The 15,667-nt window shown below is 34.3% G+C and overlaps 2 protein-coding genes and 1 pseudogene across 2 annotated transcripts; 1 reads left to right on the top strand and 2 right to left on the bottom strand.

Annotated features, from left to right (window-relative positions):
• Positions 1–2,523: 2,523 nt before the first annotated feature.
• LOC143563650 (uncharacterized protein At3g28850-like) lies at positions 2,524–3,852 on the top strand (annotated as a pseudogene).
• Positions 3,853–4,218: 366 nt separating this feature from the next.
• On the bottom strand, positions 4,219–8,081 carry LOC143563665 (signal recognition particle subunit SRP54, chloroplastic-like). The gene is made up of 14 exons (XM_077051160.1): positions 7,921–8,081; positions 7,686–7,830; positions 6,828–6,895; positions 6,636–6,737; positions 6,388–6,540; positions 6,198–6,275; positions 5,960–6,085; positions 5,781–5,883; positions 5,607–5,707; positions 5,399–5,536; positions 5,080–5,299; positions 4,730–4,815; positions 4,512–4,637; positions 4,219–4,441 (listed from the first exon to the last, which is right to left on the bottom strand). Exons 1-14 carry the CDS (start codon positions 8,074–8,076, stop codon positions 4,337–4,339), a joined length of 1,707 nt encoding a protein of 568 aa, XP_076907275.1. The 5' UTR covers positions 8,077–8,081; the 3' UTR covers positions 4,219–4,336.
• A 2,412-nt stretch (positions 8,082–10,493) lies between these two features.
• Positions 10,494–14,509, bottom strand: LOC143563664 (rho GTPase-activating protein 4-like). Its single transcript, XM_077051159.1, has 5 exons — positions 13,737–14,509; positions 12,987–13,107; positions 12,706–12,825; positions 11,245–11,475; positions 10,494–11,143 (listed from the first exon to the last, which is right to left on the bottom strand). Exons 1-5 carry the CDS (start codon positions 14,198–14,200, stop codon positions 10,601–10,603), a joined length of 1,479 nt encoding a protein of 492 aa, XP_076907274.1. The 5' UTR covers positions 14,201–14,509; the 3' UTR covers positions 10,494–10,600.
• Positions 14,510–15,667: the final 1,158 nt, after the last annotated feature.

The raw sequence follows: 15,667 nt of genomic DNA, 5'->3' as shown, positions 1-15,667 counted from the left end.
TTGCGGAACCGTTTCTCTTTGGAGACGAGTCCAAAACGTGTTGCTGCACTAGTGTGCGTGTGTTCTCTATGCAGTTTTTGTAACATCTATTGTGCCATTCATTTGGCCACATTTTTATTCTCATTTTTATGTTATTTTCAATTCTTTTAAATTTATTTAAAAATATTATACTGAAAACACAGTTTTAAAAACATTTACTTTTTCTTTTTTCTTTTTTGAACGAAAATAAATAAATTAAGTAATAATGTAATATTATACTGAAAACACATGTTTTAAAAATATTTAGTTTGGTTGAATGTATTTACATCTTGAAAACCACTTTGTGAGTCCCTTTAGACTTTAGTAAATTAATTATATTTCTAATTCTTTTGCGATGATAGACGTTAAAAGTGATTTTCTTTTTTGAACAACCAACACTCCTTATCTTGTATAATACAGACAAAATTTCTTATTTCAATACTAGAAGTTTTATCTACTTAAGAAGAAAACCTTTAAATAAAACCTCAATGACTACCCTATCAAAGTAATGATAGCACGTTAAAGTGATTTAGATTTCACTTTCAACAAAATTGGTTCACATAACTTACATGTATCGAAATCGAAATTTTAATGAATTCTATTTCAAATGTGTAGTGTTGGAAATAATGGAATTAATTTAATTCCTTCAATGTTGGAATTCATCATTCTTGCTAATTTTTGTATTTGATTGTTGTCAAAGTAAAAAAGTCATGGAAGATAACGACTATAATGTCACATACCTAATGTGACATATAGGGTATGTTTGGCAAAACTAGCTGGTAGCTGTTAGCTGTAAGCTGGAAGCTGAAGGCTGGAAGCTAGTAGCTGTTAGCTATAGCTTTTTAAATATTTAGGTGTTTGGCAGACTAGCAGAATCTTTTAATAAAACTAGCTGAAACATGTTCTACCTGACCCCTTTCGACTCAAAAGCGTGCTGACACTAATCGAACTAATTTAACTCTTTTAGTATCGACTCATTCTGACACTAATTTGGTCTTACACATGACTCAAGTTCATCTGACTCGACTCCTAATTTGGTCTTACGCATGACTCGAGCTCACCTGACTCGACTTTTTACCGATCCTAACCGATAATCACGTAGTATGTTAATTTTTTAAAGTTAAAAAAGTATAACAATATCGTACTCAAATTAATCAGAATAAAATGCTCGTTTTTATGGTGTAACTTTCAAAAAATTATTAACGTGTGAAAAAGTTATGGCTCCTAAAAAAGTCGTGGGGTTGGTTAGTTTTAAATAAGGGTTGAATGTGTAATTATAATATAAATTAACAAAAGTTGATATAAGTTCAAGTACTAAACTTGTAAATTCAAATGTAAAAGCTTGTAGCTTTTTCTCAAACGCTACCAATACTAGCGTTTGAAAAATGAGCTTTTTCTACCCGTCTAAAAGCTTGAAGCTACTTCAACTAAACAAAGCTTTTTATTAAATATGTGCTTTTTCATAAAAGCTTAAAGCTTAAAGTTCCTAAAAGCTCATAAAAACTCCTTGCCAAACGTACCCTATAGTAATGTTTAATACACTAAATTAGATAACTATAATGTCACATACTTAGTAACATATAGCATATAGTAATGTTTGATACACTAAAATGGTAGAAGTTGCTGCATGATCCGATTATATTTTATAAAAGATCACGTATCTAGGAATAAGATTCTTGATCATCCGTTAATATTTAAGTATTTTATTTATAAAAGCATAATCCTTGAAAACAATGTAACATCAAATCCTACACGAGATATAGAGCAACCACCTTAGAGATGTACAACATTTGAACCAGTCATGACTCTGAGACCAACTCTAGCCGAAAATTCACGATCCTCGAGGTCTTATCCTGGCATGTGTATTAGTGTATGCCTAAGGGCTCTATTTAAGCCCTAATTATCATGACATTCACATTTCTTTTTATTGATGGAGGTGACATAATAAATTAATAATAATACCATAAGAAATGAGATCAACGGCCTATATATCAAAACAATAAGAATTCAAAAGAATGTGAGGTTAGCTTATAAATTTTTCTAATTTAAACTGACTTTGGATTATAATAAAAAAAAAATACCAAAAATGCTATAAACATCATTATATATCTTTAAAAAATAATATAAAAATAATTAAAGCTGCAAAAAAGCACTAAATGATCATTACATGAAACAAATATTAAACTTCCTTATATATAATTATTTATACTAAACACATTTCTTAGATATCTTAAAACTACACATTCTTTGGAAACTTTACACATCTTAGATTCTTCACATATCCTTTAATTTTTAATAATATTCCCAAGTAAATATGACAAAGGTACAACATAACTTAATATTTAATATGGTTTAATATTCCCAAAATCAAACTTACACATAACATGAAGGACCAAAAGTTAAAAAACACCCAGATTTGATATTTCAGACCGTTTATCCACCAACGGTTACTCCACTCACACTAACACTTGTTTCTTTCTTACCATCAAACAAACAAATCCAACATCACAATAACAAATCACACACACACTTAAAAAACTAAAAAACATCATGGGATGTGTATCTTCCAAACACATCAAGAAAGATTTGCAAAATGAAACCAACGACAAATCTAAATACACCCACCATGTTGTTTCCTTAACTTCCTCAACCTACGGTGCTCTCAAATTGGATAATAATAATAATAATAATAATAATAATAATAATAATAATAATAATAATAATAATAATAATAATAATAATAATAATAATAATAATAAAGATAAAGATCACGACCAACTGCCGCCAGTGCCGCCGCCGGAGCAGAATCATTCGCCGGAGAAGAAGGTATCGCCGCCCAGACGGTCACACCATGGCCCACCGGAGATTATTAATGCCTGGGAGCTTATGGAGGATCTTGATGATTCGGGTCCGGGGAAAAGAAGCCCCAAATTGAGACGCGGGTTTGGGGAAATCGAAGTCAAGACGCCGATGAAGGTTGGTAATCAGTCGAAGCGGTTTTCGGGTAAGGAGAATAAAAAGGTGGGGCCCGGGAAGGCGGAGTTTAGTCCGAAGGTAGCGGTAGCGAGTGTGAAGGCGTCGACTTTGCCACCGAATTTGAGGATATCGAAGAAGAGCGCGAGTGGGAATGATTCGCCGGGTGAGTCGGGTTCGTATAAGGCCCGGAGGAAGAATCTCTGGGCCGTTGTTTGACCCGGAGTCAAAAGTCAAAAAAAGTCAAAATTCAAGAAACTCGGTAGAGTCAAATGTGATACTGGCGGGCTTTGAAAAGAAATGCCTGCCAGGCGGGGAAAATGTGGTGGTGATTTACACCACCACGTTGCGTGGGATCCGTAAAACATTCGAGGATTGTGATATTGTTCGTGGGATAATCGAGTCGCATCACGTTCGGATGATCGAACGTGACATGTCGATGGATTCGGGGTTTAAGGAAGAGTTAAGGTTGTTATTGGGGAAAAAAGAAGTCAAAGTGCCAGTTGTGTTGGTCAAAGGGAGATTAATTGGTGGATCAGAGGAAATAATGAAGTTAGAAGAGGAGGGTAAATTGGGGATTTTACTAGAGGGGATTCCGACGGTGGCGGCAGCGGGTTGCAAAGGGTGCGGTGGTGTGCGGTTCGTGATGTGTACGGTGTGCAATGGGAGTTGTAAGTTGATAGGTGGTGATGGGAGGAGGAGTATCAAGCGTTTGGAATGTAATGAAAATGGGTTGGTTCAATGCCCATTTTGTTGTTAAATTACCAATTTGGACATGAGAGATTTGCAGGTTGGTAACACTGCCATATGTTTGTTTGTTTTTTTTTTTAAATTTAATTTATGACCAGTTTGGTGATAGTTTAAGGTTTTGTGTTGGTTGATAACCAGGTATTGATTTGTTAAATTTATATGATTTTTGTTTGACTTTTTGGTCAATGGGATATAAAGTTGAATTTGTTGCAGCATTTGATGGTGATTTGGTGTTGCAAATCATCTCTAGCTTTTGATGGGATTTGGGTTTCATTGTATGTAAACTTCTCAATGATATGATGTTTGTAATTTTTTTTTATTTTTTTTTTTTAAGAGTTTCCATGTGATAACTTGTGCTCCTTTTTTTAATTTTTTAAAACTTAAAAGTTGATAGTGATCTGATATATAAAAGTTTAGAGTAGAAAATAAAACACAAAAAATCATAATACTTAAGTTTCAATATCACCATTTTAATAGAATCCACAATAAACAACATTTAGATCACAAAAACTTCAATACATTACCTTCTTTACACCTTTCTCTTTTCAAGGCTATAACAACAATAATAATCTATCTACTCCCCAATTTAACACACTCAGTTCCCACCACCAAACCCACGAGGATTCGGCCGCCCTGCTGACCCTGCAAACTGCTTCCTTGAGTCTGATCTTCTCTTCCTCCTGGCGGTACCCGGTGGTGCCTAAAGTTTCACACAAAATAAAATCAGTTATATGCAATTATTGAATTATTTTTTAAAAATAAAAGCAAACCTTTTGTTCAGCTTTCATTGCTTCTTCAAGGTTGCTAAGTGCAGGAACCGACCCACCTTGCATTACACCCATCAAATTCTTCATCCGAACACGCATTTGAAAAAGCTGTGCAACGAGTTGACTCACCTAAAAATACAAATTTCAATTATTTCACATATCAAATTCAAAACGTTACATAAAACCGGAAAAACTAGATAATTGATTCATTATATTCTTACTTGCTGCTCGGTTTTTCCAGATTCTTGAGCGATCCGCTTTCTCCTAGCGGGGGATTCCGCTAGCAGTTCAGGCTTTTCCCTCTCCTCTGTCAATAAATTCACATATTGCATTTTAGAGCAAATTACGGTCTTAGTTCCTCTGGTTTGGCCAAAATAATAACCCTTTTAGTCCAAATATCTAAAAGTTCTATTTTGACTTATTTTAATTATTTTAGTTATAATTAAAGCCAGGCGTCTAATACTACTTAAAATTTTCTGTTAAATGTAAGGGCATTTTAGTCTTTCATACACTTAACTGCTTAAGGACTAGTTATGCAATTTTATTGAAAAAGAGTTTTTAATATATAAACCTGGAGTCATGACTTCAATCATTTTTTCCATTATTTGTAAACTCTTTTCCGCTTCCCGAATTTGCGCGGGAGTAACTTTCCCCATTCCCGGGATCATTCCGAGAACACGCGACATCGAACCCATTTGTGCAACCGCACGCGTTTGCTTTAAAAAGTCATTGAAGTCAAACTTTGCACTCATGATCTTTTGCTGCAAATCTTCAGCATCTTCTTGTTTCATCTAAGAATTTATTATAATAAGTTTCAAAATACTGCTTTTACGAGCAAATTACTAAATTTCAGATAATAATAATAACAATAGTAGTAATAAGACACTCACAACTTCTTGTGCTTTCTCCACAAATGAAAGAACATCTCCCATGCCCAAAATACGTCCCGCCATTCGATCCGGATAAAACGGTTCTAGATCTTCCATTCGTTCTCCACGACCCACGAGCTTTATTGGTTTTCCTGATACCTAAAAACAAATAAAAAGTAAAAATGATATTCTTTTAGGTAAAAATAAAATAATTGTGTTAATATTGTACCTCTTTAACACTCAAAGCGGCTCCGCCTCTTGAATCTCCGTCTAGTTTAGTTAATATTGCTCCCGTAATCCCAATTTCAAGGTTGAAAGTTGTCACCAAGGCTGCAAAAGGTTACAAACTTTAGTATGCTAAAAAATAACCAAAATGAGTAATTAAAATTTAGTATCACTAAACCTGCAGCTTCTTGGCCAGTCATTGCATCTACAACAAGCAAAACTTCGGTGGGATTTAATACTCGCTTCACGTCTTTTAATTCATCCATCATAGTTTTGTCTATCTGATAATTAAAGTCAAATTACAAACTACCAAAGGGTTTATAGAATATAATCAATAAATGATAAGTGCTAAATTACCTGAAGTCGTCCTGCGGTATCCATAATAATAACATCTACATTCTTCTTTTTAGCCTCTTGAAGACCTTGTCTAGCTATATCCGCTGGTTTCACATCGGTACCCGCTGTATACACGGGAACATCCACCTGTATAGATTGATTGAATAATACTATACATTGTAAATTTGAGTTTCATTACAAATTTCTGTTTTTGAAAATGTGGTGATAGAAAATAATTAGTTGGTCATGTAACTGTTACCTGTTTACCCAAAATAACAAGCTGATCAATTGCAGCTGGTCGATACACATCTCCAGCAATCAGCATGCAACTCTTTCCCTGTTGTTTATTTCACATTATAATTACAAAAATGGTAAGAAACTATAGTAAAGCTAACTGTATATATTTGATAGATGGTGTGTGTGTGTGTGTGTGTTAATATGCAGTGCACCTGTTTCTTGAGGTAATAAGCTAACTTTGCACTAACAGTAGTCTTCCCAACACCTTGTAGACCAGCCAGTAAGATCACTGTGGGACCCGACTTTGCGAAAGTCAATTCGGAAACTTCTCCTCCCATTAACTTCACCAGTTCATCACTTACAATCTGCAAAAGTAAATTCCTTGAGAATTTGTATTGATTATATTAAAAATAGTACATTTAAGAAGTAGAAGAAGAAGAAGAAGAAGAAGAAAACATACTTTAACCAATTGCTGATCGGGTTTGACTCCTCGGATCACACCAACACCAACAGCTTGTTCACTTACAGCTTGAACAAACCTTCTTACAACAGGAAGACTAACCTGAAAACAAGAATTACAAATTTAATATTTCTTTTATTGATCATAAACCTTTTCAGTAATATAACAATTATATAGATAGTCTGCACATACATCTGCCTCTAAAAGAGCTCTCCTAATGTCCCTCATAGGTTCCACAATATTCTCCTTCGTTAGCACCTCTGATGCACAAAATATCAACACCAACAGTTTGTCAATGATAATAACGATATCACAAAATCAGGTTTTTGGAGAATTTGTCATTGAAATTCTAATTTTCCTAGATTATAAAAGCTTCATAATCGCCACAAACATAAACGAAAACAATCAAACCGAAATCATTAGCGGCAATCAAAAACAATGAAACTAGAACAGAGGCATGTGGCAGCTGTAAACGAACCAAACCGAGCAAGGCTAGTTCATGTTCGTCCGCTAAGCTTTTATCAAACACGCCAACGGTTCACGAACATCTAACCGAATGGAATTTCTTGTTCGTGTTTGTGTTCGTTCATTAAGGAAACGAACTTGTTCGTAAACGATTCACAAACACAAACATAAACATAAATAAGCAGAAACAATGTTTTATTTGATTAGGCTAACCAATAACGGTCTCGGTCGGGCTACCAAGTTTGTGTTGGTGTTATATTTAACATTCATATTCATGTGTCAATTTTACATACAACTTCACCGCACAATACTCATATTTATTTTTGTTTTGTAGGTAATTATTTTTCTTAAATCTCCATATGATAAGATTAGAATAGTCATTAAAATGTAGTAAAAACCTTTCATGAACAAGCATAAAAAACAAATATTAACGAACGTTCATGAACATAATTGAAGAAATACGGGCTTCATTTCGTTCGTTCGTGTCCCATCATGATCATTTAGTTAATAGAACAAAATTGGCTGTTCAAATCAAGTGCAATCATTTATTAAACAAACGAATATAAAACCAAATGAATACTTGACCTTCGCCCTTGAGTTTGTTCCAAGCGGATTCGAGGCCGCTGGTGAGCTGACCGAACATTTCGGCTCTGATAATAACTCCTCCACGTTGTTTCTGTTTCTTGAGCGTAACTAATCTTTGCGAATTCACAATTCTCCATAGCTCCCTCTGCCCCAAAATTAATCAAAACCCTAGAGTAAGATATAATAATAATAACAACAACAAGAAACTTATATTCATCATGATTTAATTTGTTACCGAAGACGGTGAATTGGATGAGCGGAACGAGAGTGCGTGCAAGGAAGTTGAAGGTGTGAAAGATGATGACGTGTTTCTTCTGCTGGGGAAAACTGCTGTTGAGAAATGGCGGGAAGAAGAAACTGCTGAAAAAGTGGTAATTGTTAAGGCCTCCATTGACGGATGGATAGCTGTGAATTTTGGAGAGATGATGGCTAAATGGATATTTTGGGAGTCTGGTTATTATTATTATTATTATCCACAACGATCAACGTAATCTATCGCTTCTCTTGATTACCTGTATCCGCGGTATCTTCACATCACCGGCTCGTATTACCCTCCCGTCAAGTATTATTAACTTTTTACGTATTAAACTTATATTATGTGGCCAGTGATGTTTGGCTGTTTATACACAAACGCAAATTTGATCGGCATCGGGTTAAGTAACCAGAACTAAACAAAATAACTTATTTAAAGCAAATAAAAAAACACACGTTGAGGCGGAGAACTGACATGAATATGGTATATTAGCGGCCCTCGTATAGCTATTGATACGAAAAATAACATATTTAAAACAATGTATATGTGATCGGTAAAACATGGACGTTACGGCAGCGAATCGACGCGAATTCGATGGGTATCGAATGTGTTCGTTACGGTGTCAAAAATAAACCCCAATAATAATTTTGACAAATTAACATATTTAACCTAAAAAGAAAATAAAATAATAATTATTAGTATAAAAAACAAAAAAGATATTCAAATAAAGTCTCCACATGACAAAGAAAATTGTCAAAGAACCTTCTAGAGGTGTGACTTGAACTTGCACACTCTTTTTCTCAAATTCCTTTCCTAAACTCTAACAAAGATATCAACAACTAAGATATCAAGTTATCACAATTGGTAAAGTATCAAAATGATTTACATAAAAATAAAATTAAACTAATAAAATATTAAAAAAAAACTTTTGTGACACCAAACTTCTTAAATATACTTATTAAATAATTACACGGGTGTACATGTATCAAATTCGCGAGATTGTCACGTTTTTCGTCCTTCTCATAGACATATATTGAGTAATTATCTTAAGTGAGTGTACATTGACTATTGTATATGTACTTTTAAAACGGAAAACGGTTACAAAATCCTGCTCGACGCGAAGATTTTCGTTAAAAACAACACAAAATAATAAAATGCCAAGGGCCCACACCCTTATGGCCTTATCTACATGCCCTCACTAAACCCTAGTTATGTTCCCAAATCTCATTTCACGGGTGAAAAGTAATTACTTGCTAAGCAGTTAATGTGGAAAAATATCGGATATCGGTCAAGGAACGAAATCTGAGATATCGGTTATAGCAGTGAGATATCGGTAGCTTAATATCATGTAAAATTCATATATATAGCAATTTTAACATTAATAACTTAGTATAGTCTCATACCATTAACAAATTAACCTTTTGCAAATTGGAAAACACTAACAATCGTAGCAAGTAAAAATTGATTAAGACTTAAAACACTAACATTGAACACTAAAAGTTGATAATTAAGACTTAAAACACTGATATCGGGAATATCAGTGATATATTGGTCAAATATTAGTCCAATATCGGTCAATATCGTTGATATTATCGGTACCGATATTCTGAACCGATATTCTAATTTATATATCGCCAAGGACCGATAACCAATATGTCACTGATATATCGGTGATATATCGACGATATTGACTACATAATTATTTGAAAGGATATTTGAAAAAAATAGTGTTTCGAAGATTTTTTAATGAGAGAAATAAAAGAAAAGCTATATTTTTAGCTTTTCTTTTCATTTCCTTCTCATTCAGGAACACAATAATTAATTAAAATTTTCCCTTTTACAGTCTTTCCTTTATCTTCATAATTCTCTTTCCTTTTATTTCTTTCATTTATTAAACTCGAAAATAAAATCAGTGTTGCTACTTGCTACAATAATCCCCCGCACTCTACCACCTTTTGTGTCGCGATATCCTACATGGTATGGTGTCGTCGGGTCACCGCCACTAGCATGTGGCGGGTGACCTTTGACCCGTTTCTCCTATTTCAATCTAATTCCCTACAATCTTGGATTTCCATGCCACTATTCAAACACCATCTTGGATTTCAAATTTATCAAAAGGGTTTTAAATTGAAATTTGAAGTAATTAAAATTCAAGGAACTTAAATTAGTAATGACTTTGGATGACAAAACTGTTATAAAAGGATTGAAATTTATCACTACGACCACCTCCTACCAGCCGACACCACAATCAATGCCGCCTCATCAGATCCTACCAGCGCAACTATTACCAGACTACTGGTAAGGCGACCGGTTTGGTCACCGGCACAAAAGTCCACACTCCAAATTCTTTAAAACTTGGGTCAAACTACCTTCATATTAACATATTTAGGTCAAAGTGGAAAAATAGTCAACAACCTAACATAAACAAAACCACCCCAAAAAAAAAGATTAATAGGATCAACCCCAAATGATGATGATGATGATGATGATGAACCCCAAATGGACATAAAACATTAAAAAAACAAACCATTGGTATGCATAGCGTATACCAAATCACATGTCCAAACCAAATTACATTAAAGTTAAAAACACTTCTTTATGACCACAGGTCAAAATAGATACCCGTCCCACCACCAACCCCTTTCAACCACCGACCGCCACATCACCGCCAGGCTTCAATCCTCTCGGTTCTTGAGTTCAACCGACTCACAATCGTGCTTCCTTTGCTCTTCTCTACACTTTTCCTCAACCCCTTCTTATGACTCGAGTTGCTCGAGTGCGGTTTTCTGTTCTTAGCAGCTTCCACCAACCTAACACCACTTTCTTCTCCCAACACAGTAGTTTGACTTTGTCTTTGACTTTGACTTTTAGAAGTCAAATCATCCGGAGAAAGATTCAAATGGCTTCGCATGGTGGACTCTTCGCTTTTAGAAGTTGAATCATCCTGAGAAAGATTCAAATGGCTTTCCAAGGTCGGTTCTTTGACTGAAAAATCTTGATCCTCGTCCTCCACCTCATCGGTCTCATCAACCGTTCCGTTAAACGAGCAGCGGGGCCCGTTGTTTTCGTCAAAATGGTCAAACCTTAACGCGGGTCCGGCCTCAACTATAACATCTTCCCTTTCCCTCAGAGTCTTGACTATCAAAGTCTTGAGAAAGTTCATAACTTGGACCGCGTACATCAATGCAGTCAACGGATCAGTCATCTGCAAAACCAAAGCTTGTAACTTATAACTTGTAATCTATGCATAAAAACTGGTACCCAGACGTACAACAAGAGATAAAGCTATGAACTTTTACTATGTACCTGAGTCATGTTTGGTGCAAACACCATAGCAATGTTACGCGCATTCATCTTATTAAGATGTTCAAGTTGTGCCACGTCAGCCATTAGATTCACAGCCCAATTCATCAAAGATGCTTCGGTTGGTGGGAGCAGCCTCACGAGGCGGGCACACTCTTCTTCTGATTGGGCCTGCATCACTTGTTCGGGCTCAATCGAGTCTAATACAGCGTTTGGAAGCTCTCTAAACCAAGCCTACACGTGAACAAAACAATTAATAAAATAGCTAAATAATATTTTTTTGAAGGAATATTTCCAAAGGGTGTAACAGGTTCGGATCAAAATGTGTATTTTTTGTACGGTCGAGTCCGTTATCCAAAAAATACTTTTTTTGTTTGCTGTTTTAACTTTTAATACGTCATGATTACGAAATATATTATATTTTGATAATATTTGCTTTGGATAAAAGATTTAAGAGGTTTCACGGATATTAGATTCACTTCGAGCGATGTCCATTAAGTTAACTTTTTCAAATTTAAATTTGTTTATTCTTAAGTTTGAATAAATATTCTGATAATAGTTTTCATAATCTTTTATATAATATTTATAATTTATGAAACATACAAAAAAAAAGACAAAATATCGATGGGCCAATCAACTCGATTGGTTTCCAACCATTATGGCTAAAACCAAAGACTATCGATGTCACTTAATTAAATTACAAAAATTTCTAAAGGAGATGAAGACAGAGAACATTTTCACACATGGTATAGTTGTTTCATTTAAAAAACAGCTGTACACACATCAACACTTCAAGATGCTAATATAATTAATCGAATGCAACTTGTCTTAAATTAATAACCACTGAAAACAAAATTAAATTTTGGCAGTGATTAATAATGTCTAGACAAGCATGCTAAAAAGATAAGCACTAGAAAACAACATAACATTAGACATATAGAGGCGGGCCCCCACACAACCCTAACACGTGTCTATTTTCGACATTTGTTGATTATAGGCAACAATTTCTTAATTATATTAAAATGGACCACATAAAAAACTTAGCTTGATGTGAACAAGTCAAACGGGTCAAACAAGTGGAAATTCTAATCATTTTGACGTTTTGTATAAAGATTCAACTTATTACTGTAATAATAAGCCAGTAAAGTACAAACGAACCAAACTTTCATTGAACCGTTAATGAAACGTTCAGCGGGGAGTTCATTTGTGTTGTTCATTTATGTTCTCGAACCTTTGTTTATGTCCGTACATTCAAATTCGTTTATCTTTGTACATTTGTTAATAATTTTTTTAGGTGCATTACCATTTAGTCTACTTTTGTAACTTTGAAGTCCCAGCACATTGCCGTTCACATTTACTTTTCCGTTTGTTTATTTGTAATTACACATTAAATATACATATAACAAAAACCCGACCCGCCCGTTTTAACCAATGACCCATAAACCGATTAGCAACACTTTGTACCTTAATTAGACCCGCCAAGCTGTGAACATCAATGTTTTCGGGCAATTCACCTCTATTTAATTGTTCCCTTATTTGCTCTTCTTGACCATTATCACCATTGACTCTAAAGATTCCTTCTGCCTGCATTATAGCCGCCACGAAACACTTGAGTTTAGTTCAAAATGCTATAAAACTTATGAGAAATTAAAAAAAGTTGCAATCTTTGAAGTCAAGATATGCATTGTCGAGTGGTACAATGGTGCCTCGAGAACTTGCACTTTACACCTTACAGTATTACACACCTGAAGGCCACCTTGAGCATACAAACGCCTCTGCATCATTAAAAGAATTGTGGGCACACTGTTTCCTCGAGAGTCGAACGAGAGCTGCATCGATTCGGTTGAAACACCAAAAACGCTTGTACTGCAAGAAAAATATTGATAATATTACTTAGTTTTGCATATGAAAATTAAATATCCCATTTGATATTTAACATAGATTTTAGATTCCTTATTAAGTATCATCTGTATATCCCATCTTTTCAAGATTCAAAAGGTCAACATTTAATTTCAATGTCTTAAATTGGTAAGCAGTTGACCTAAAAAGGTCAATTTACATATATTCCACCAAAAGAAGGTCCAAAGTTCCAATTAGTTGCATGGCTGGTAAGCATACAGAACACATATTCATGGTGCAAAAAATCAAGACTTTTAACAAAAGTCAAGATGTACAACATGAAATATCAAATTGACTGATTTTACTTTCAAATTCAACCCGGATTTTTTGCTACTTGTAACATACATAATCAAAACTCACCTGGTTATAATTTTTTATTTAAGTTCAAAGAATCAAGATTCACTTTCAATGTCAAAAAGGCTGACCCTTTGACCTAAAAAAAGTCAATATGCATCTTTAAGCTAACCAAAAACCACCCAATTTCCCAATAAGCATTGATGATGCAAGAATGAAGAACCAAGACAGAAACTTGAGCTGAAGGGTAGTACAGTACAAGTCAATAAAGCACAAAACTTTAAGATTCAAGAACCACAAACCTTGCACTAGGAGGTCTTCTAGGAACCTCAGGTTCAAACTCAACAGGCAACCCAAGAAACCCATTAAACCTATCAAATGTCACATGAGCCACATGCCTCACATTAGTAGGCACTCCAATCTCCATTTTAGAAGCCTTTTTTGCACAACTTTCACTTACAAAATCTTGAAACTTGACACTATTACAAGAACCCACAAAAGACTTTCTAAAAACAGTCACCACAACAGCCAACAATGAAGCTTCTTCTCTCTCTTCTTGTTCTCTCTTTCTTCTCTCAGTATTGCATACAGATACAGCTACTGAATACAAATTGGCACAAGGGTTGTTGTTGTTAATAAGAGAAGATGTTGTAGGAGGTGAAAAATAATGATTTGTTGTTGGTTGGAGTAGACCAGCATTGTCATGATCTGCTGATGATGGTATTAAAGAGCTTTGAGAAGAAGATATGTGAAGTATTTCTGTCATTTTATTAAAAAGATTGGATTTTTATGCAGTTTCTTAAATATTATGACTTGGGTTCTAAGGAAAGATTGAAAATCTTGAAATCTTGATGGTAATTTAGGGCTTTTTTGTTAATGGGTATTAAAAAGATTGGATTTTTATGTAATTTTCTTGAAAATTATGACTTGGGTTCTAAGGATAAATTGAAAATCATGAATGGATTAAGATTAATGGGGTTTGGTGAATTTGGGGAAGAATGAGGAGTTGGATTGAAGCAAGGATTTTGGATGGTGAGAAGTGTGCATCAAAAGATTAAATAAAAATAAATAATCAATTTATTTTTATTTTTTATTTTTGTATTTGTTTTCTCTTCCACTTTATTATTATCTCCTAAGTTTAGGTAATTCTTCACTAGAGAGAGATTTGGTAGCTTTAGGATTATTATGTTGTATCATGTTGTACATTGTGCATTGAAGCTTGTACTATGTTTTGTGTTTGTGATATGCAACTCTGGAAAAGTATTTTGGATGGAAAGATCCAAATAAGATTGTGTTACTTTTGTAAACATTGGAATATATAGAAAAAGCAGAGTAAACGGTCGATTGCCAAACTATGGGTTTAGGGACTTTAGGCCATTTATATTGTTATTGTTTTTATACAAATGTTATAAAGAAAAAACTATTGTATTGTAAAAGTATACGAATTGAATGTTTAGTGAATCATTCGATAGGATATTCGTTTATGGATTTATATCTTTAGTATGCACAGTTTGTTGCACCGATGTTAATCTAATGATGATCATTCGATGGGATATTCGTTTATGGTTTTATTTCTTTAGTATGCACAATTTATTGCACCGATATTAATCTAATGTTGTGAATGCATATGGTGTTTCATGATAATTAGTGTATGTAACGTTTGTGTTGGGTGTGATGACAAACATGTGCAAAGGTATCTAAATTTGGAGATTGTATAGGTGTCTCACATTAGTACAATATATGATATGACATCAGTTGATCAATGGTGGTACATCAAGTTAGGCAAGGAGTAATTTGGCCATTTATAGCATACTAGGGTTTGTACATGATTCGGTATACTTACTTTACCGAAAAATACATGTGACAAAGATGGGTATAAATATGTTATCTTAGGTATGACACCGACAATTTAATTGTGCTCCTTCATCTAGGGCCTCCCCACATGTTTTAATGGTATGGTTGTGTGGGTACGAGTTGTTTGGTATGTTTGGTTAGTCGGTACATAGTCTTAAATTATGATTGCATACTTATTAAGCATATTTCTATAGATTTTATACTTCAACTAGAGTGTGTAAACTATTTTTCTACGATTAAAAGTTTTTTTTTTCATCAGGATCTAAATGCTAAAGTCTTGACGCTTTTCAATTAAGTGAAGTGGAGTAAGTTAGAAGGGGTGTTTTATCACCTACATGTCATAACAGGATTGAATTATGCTATTACATCTATTACACAT

The sequence above is a fragment of the Bidens hawaiensis genome, unplaced genomic scaffold (assembly GCF_021521415.1).
Source record: "Bidens hawaiensis isolate Kalapana, Puna unplaced genomic scaffold, B.hawaiensis_p1.1 tig00021504_1, whole genome shotgun sequence".
Classification (NCBI taxonomy): Eukaryota; Viridiplantae; Streptophyta; class Magnoliopsida; order Asterales; family Asteraceae; genus Bidens; species Bidens hawaiensis.
This window is presented reverse-complemented; position numbering and strand designations above follow the sequence as displayed.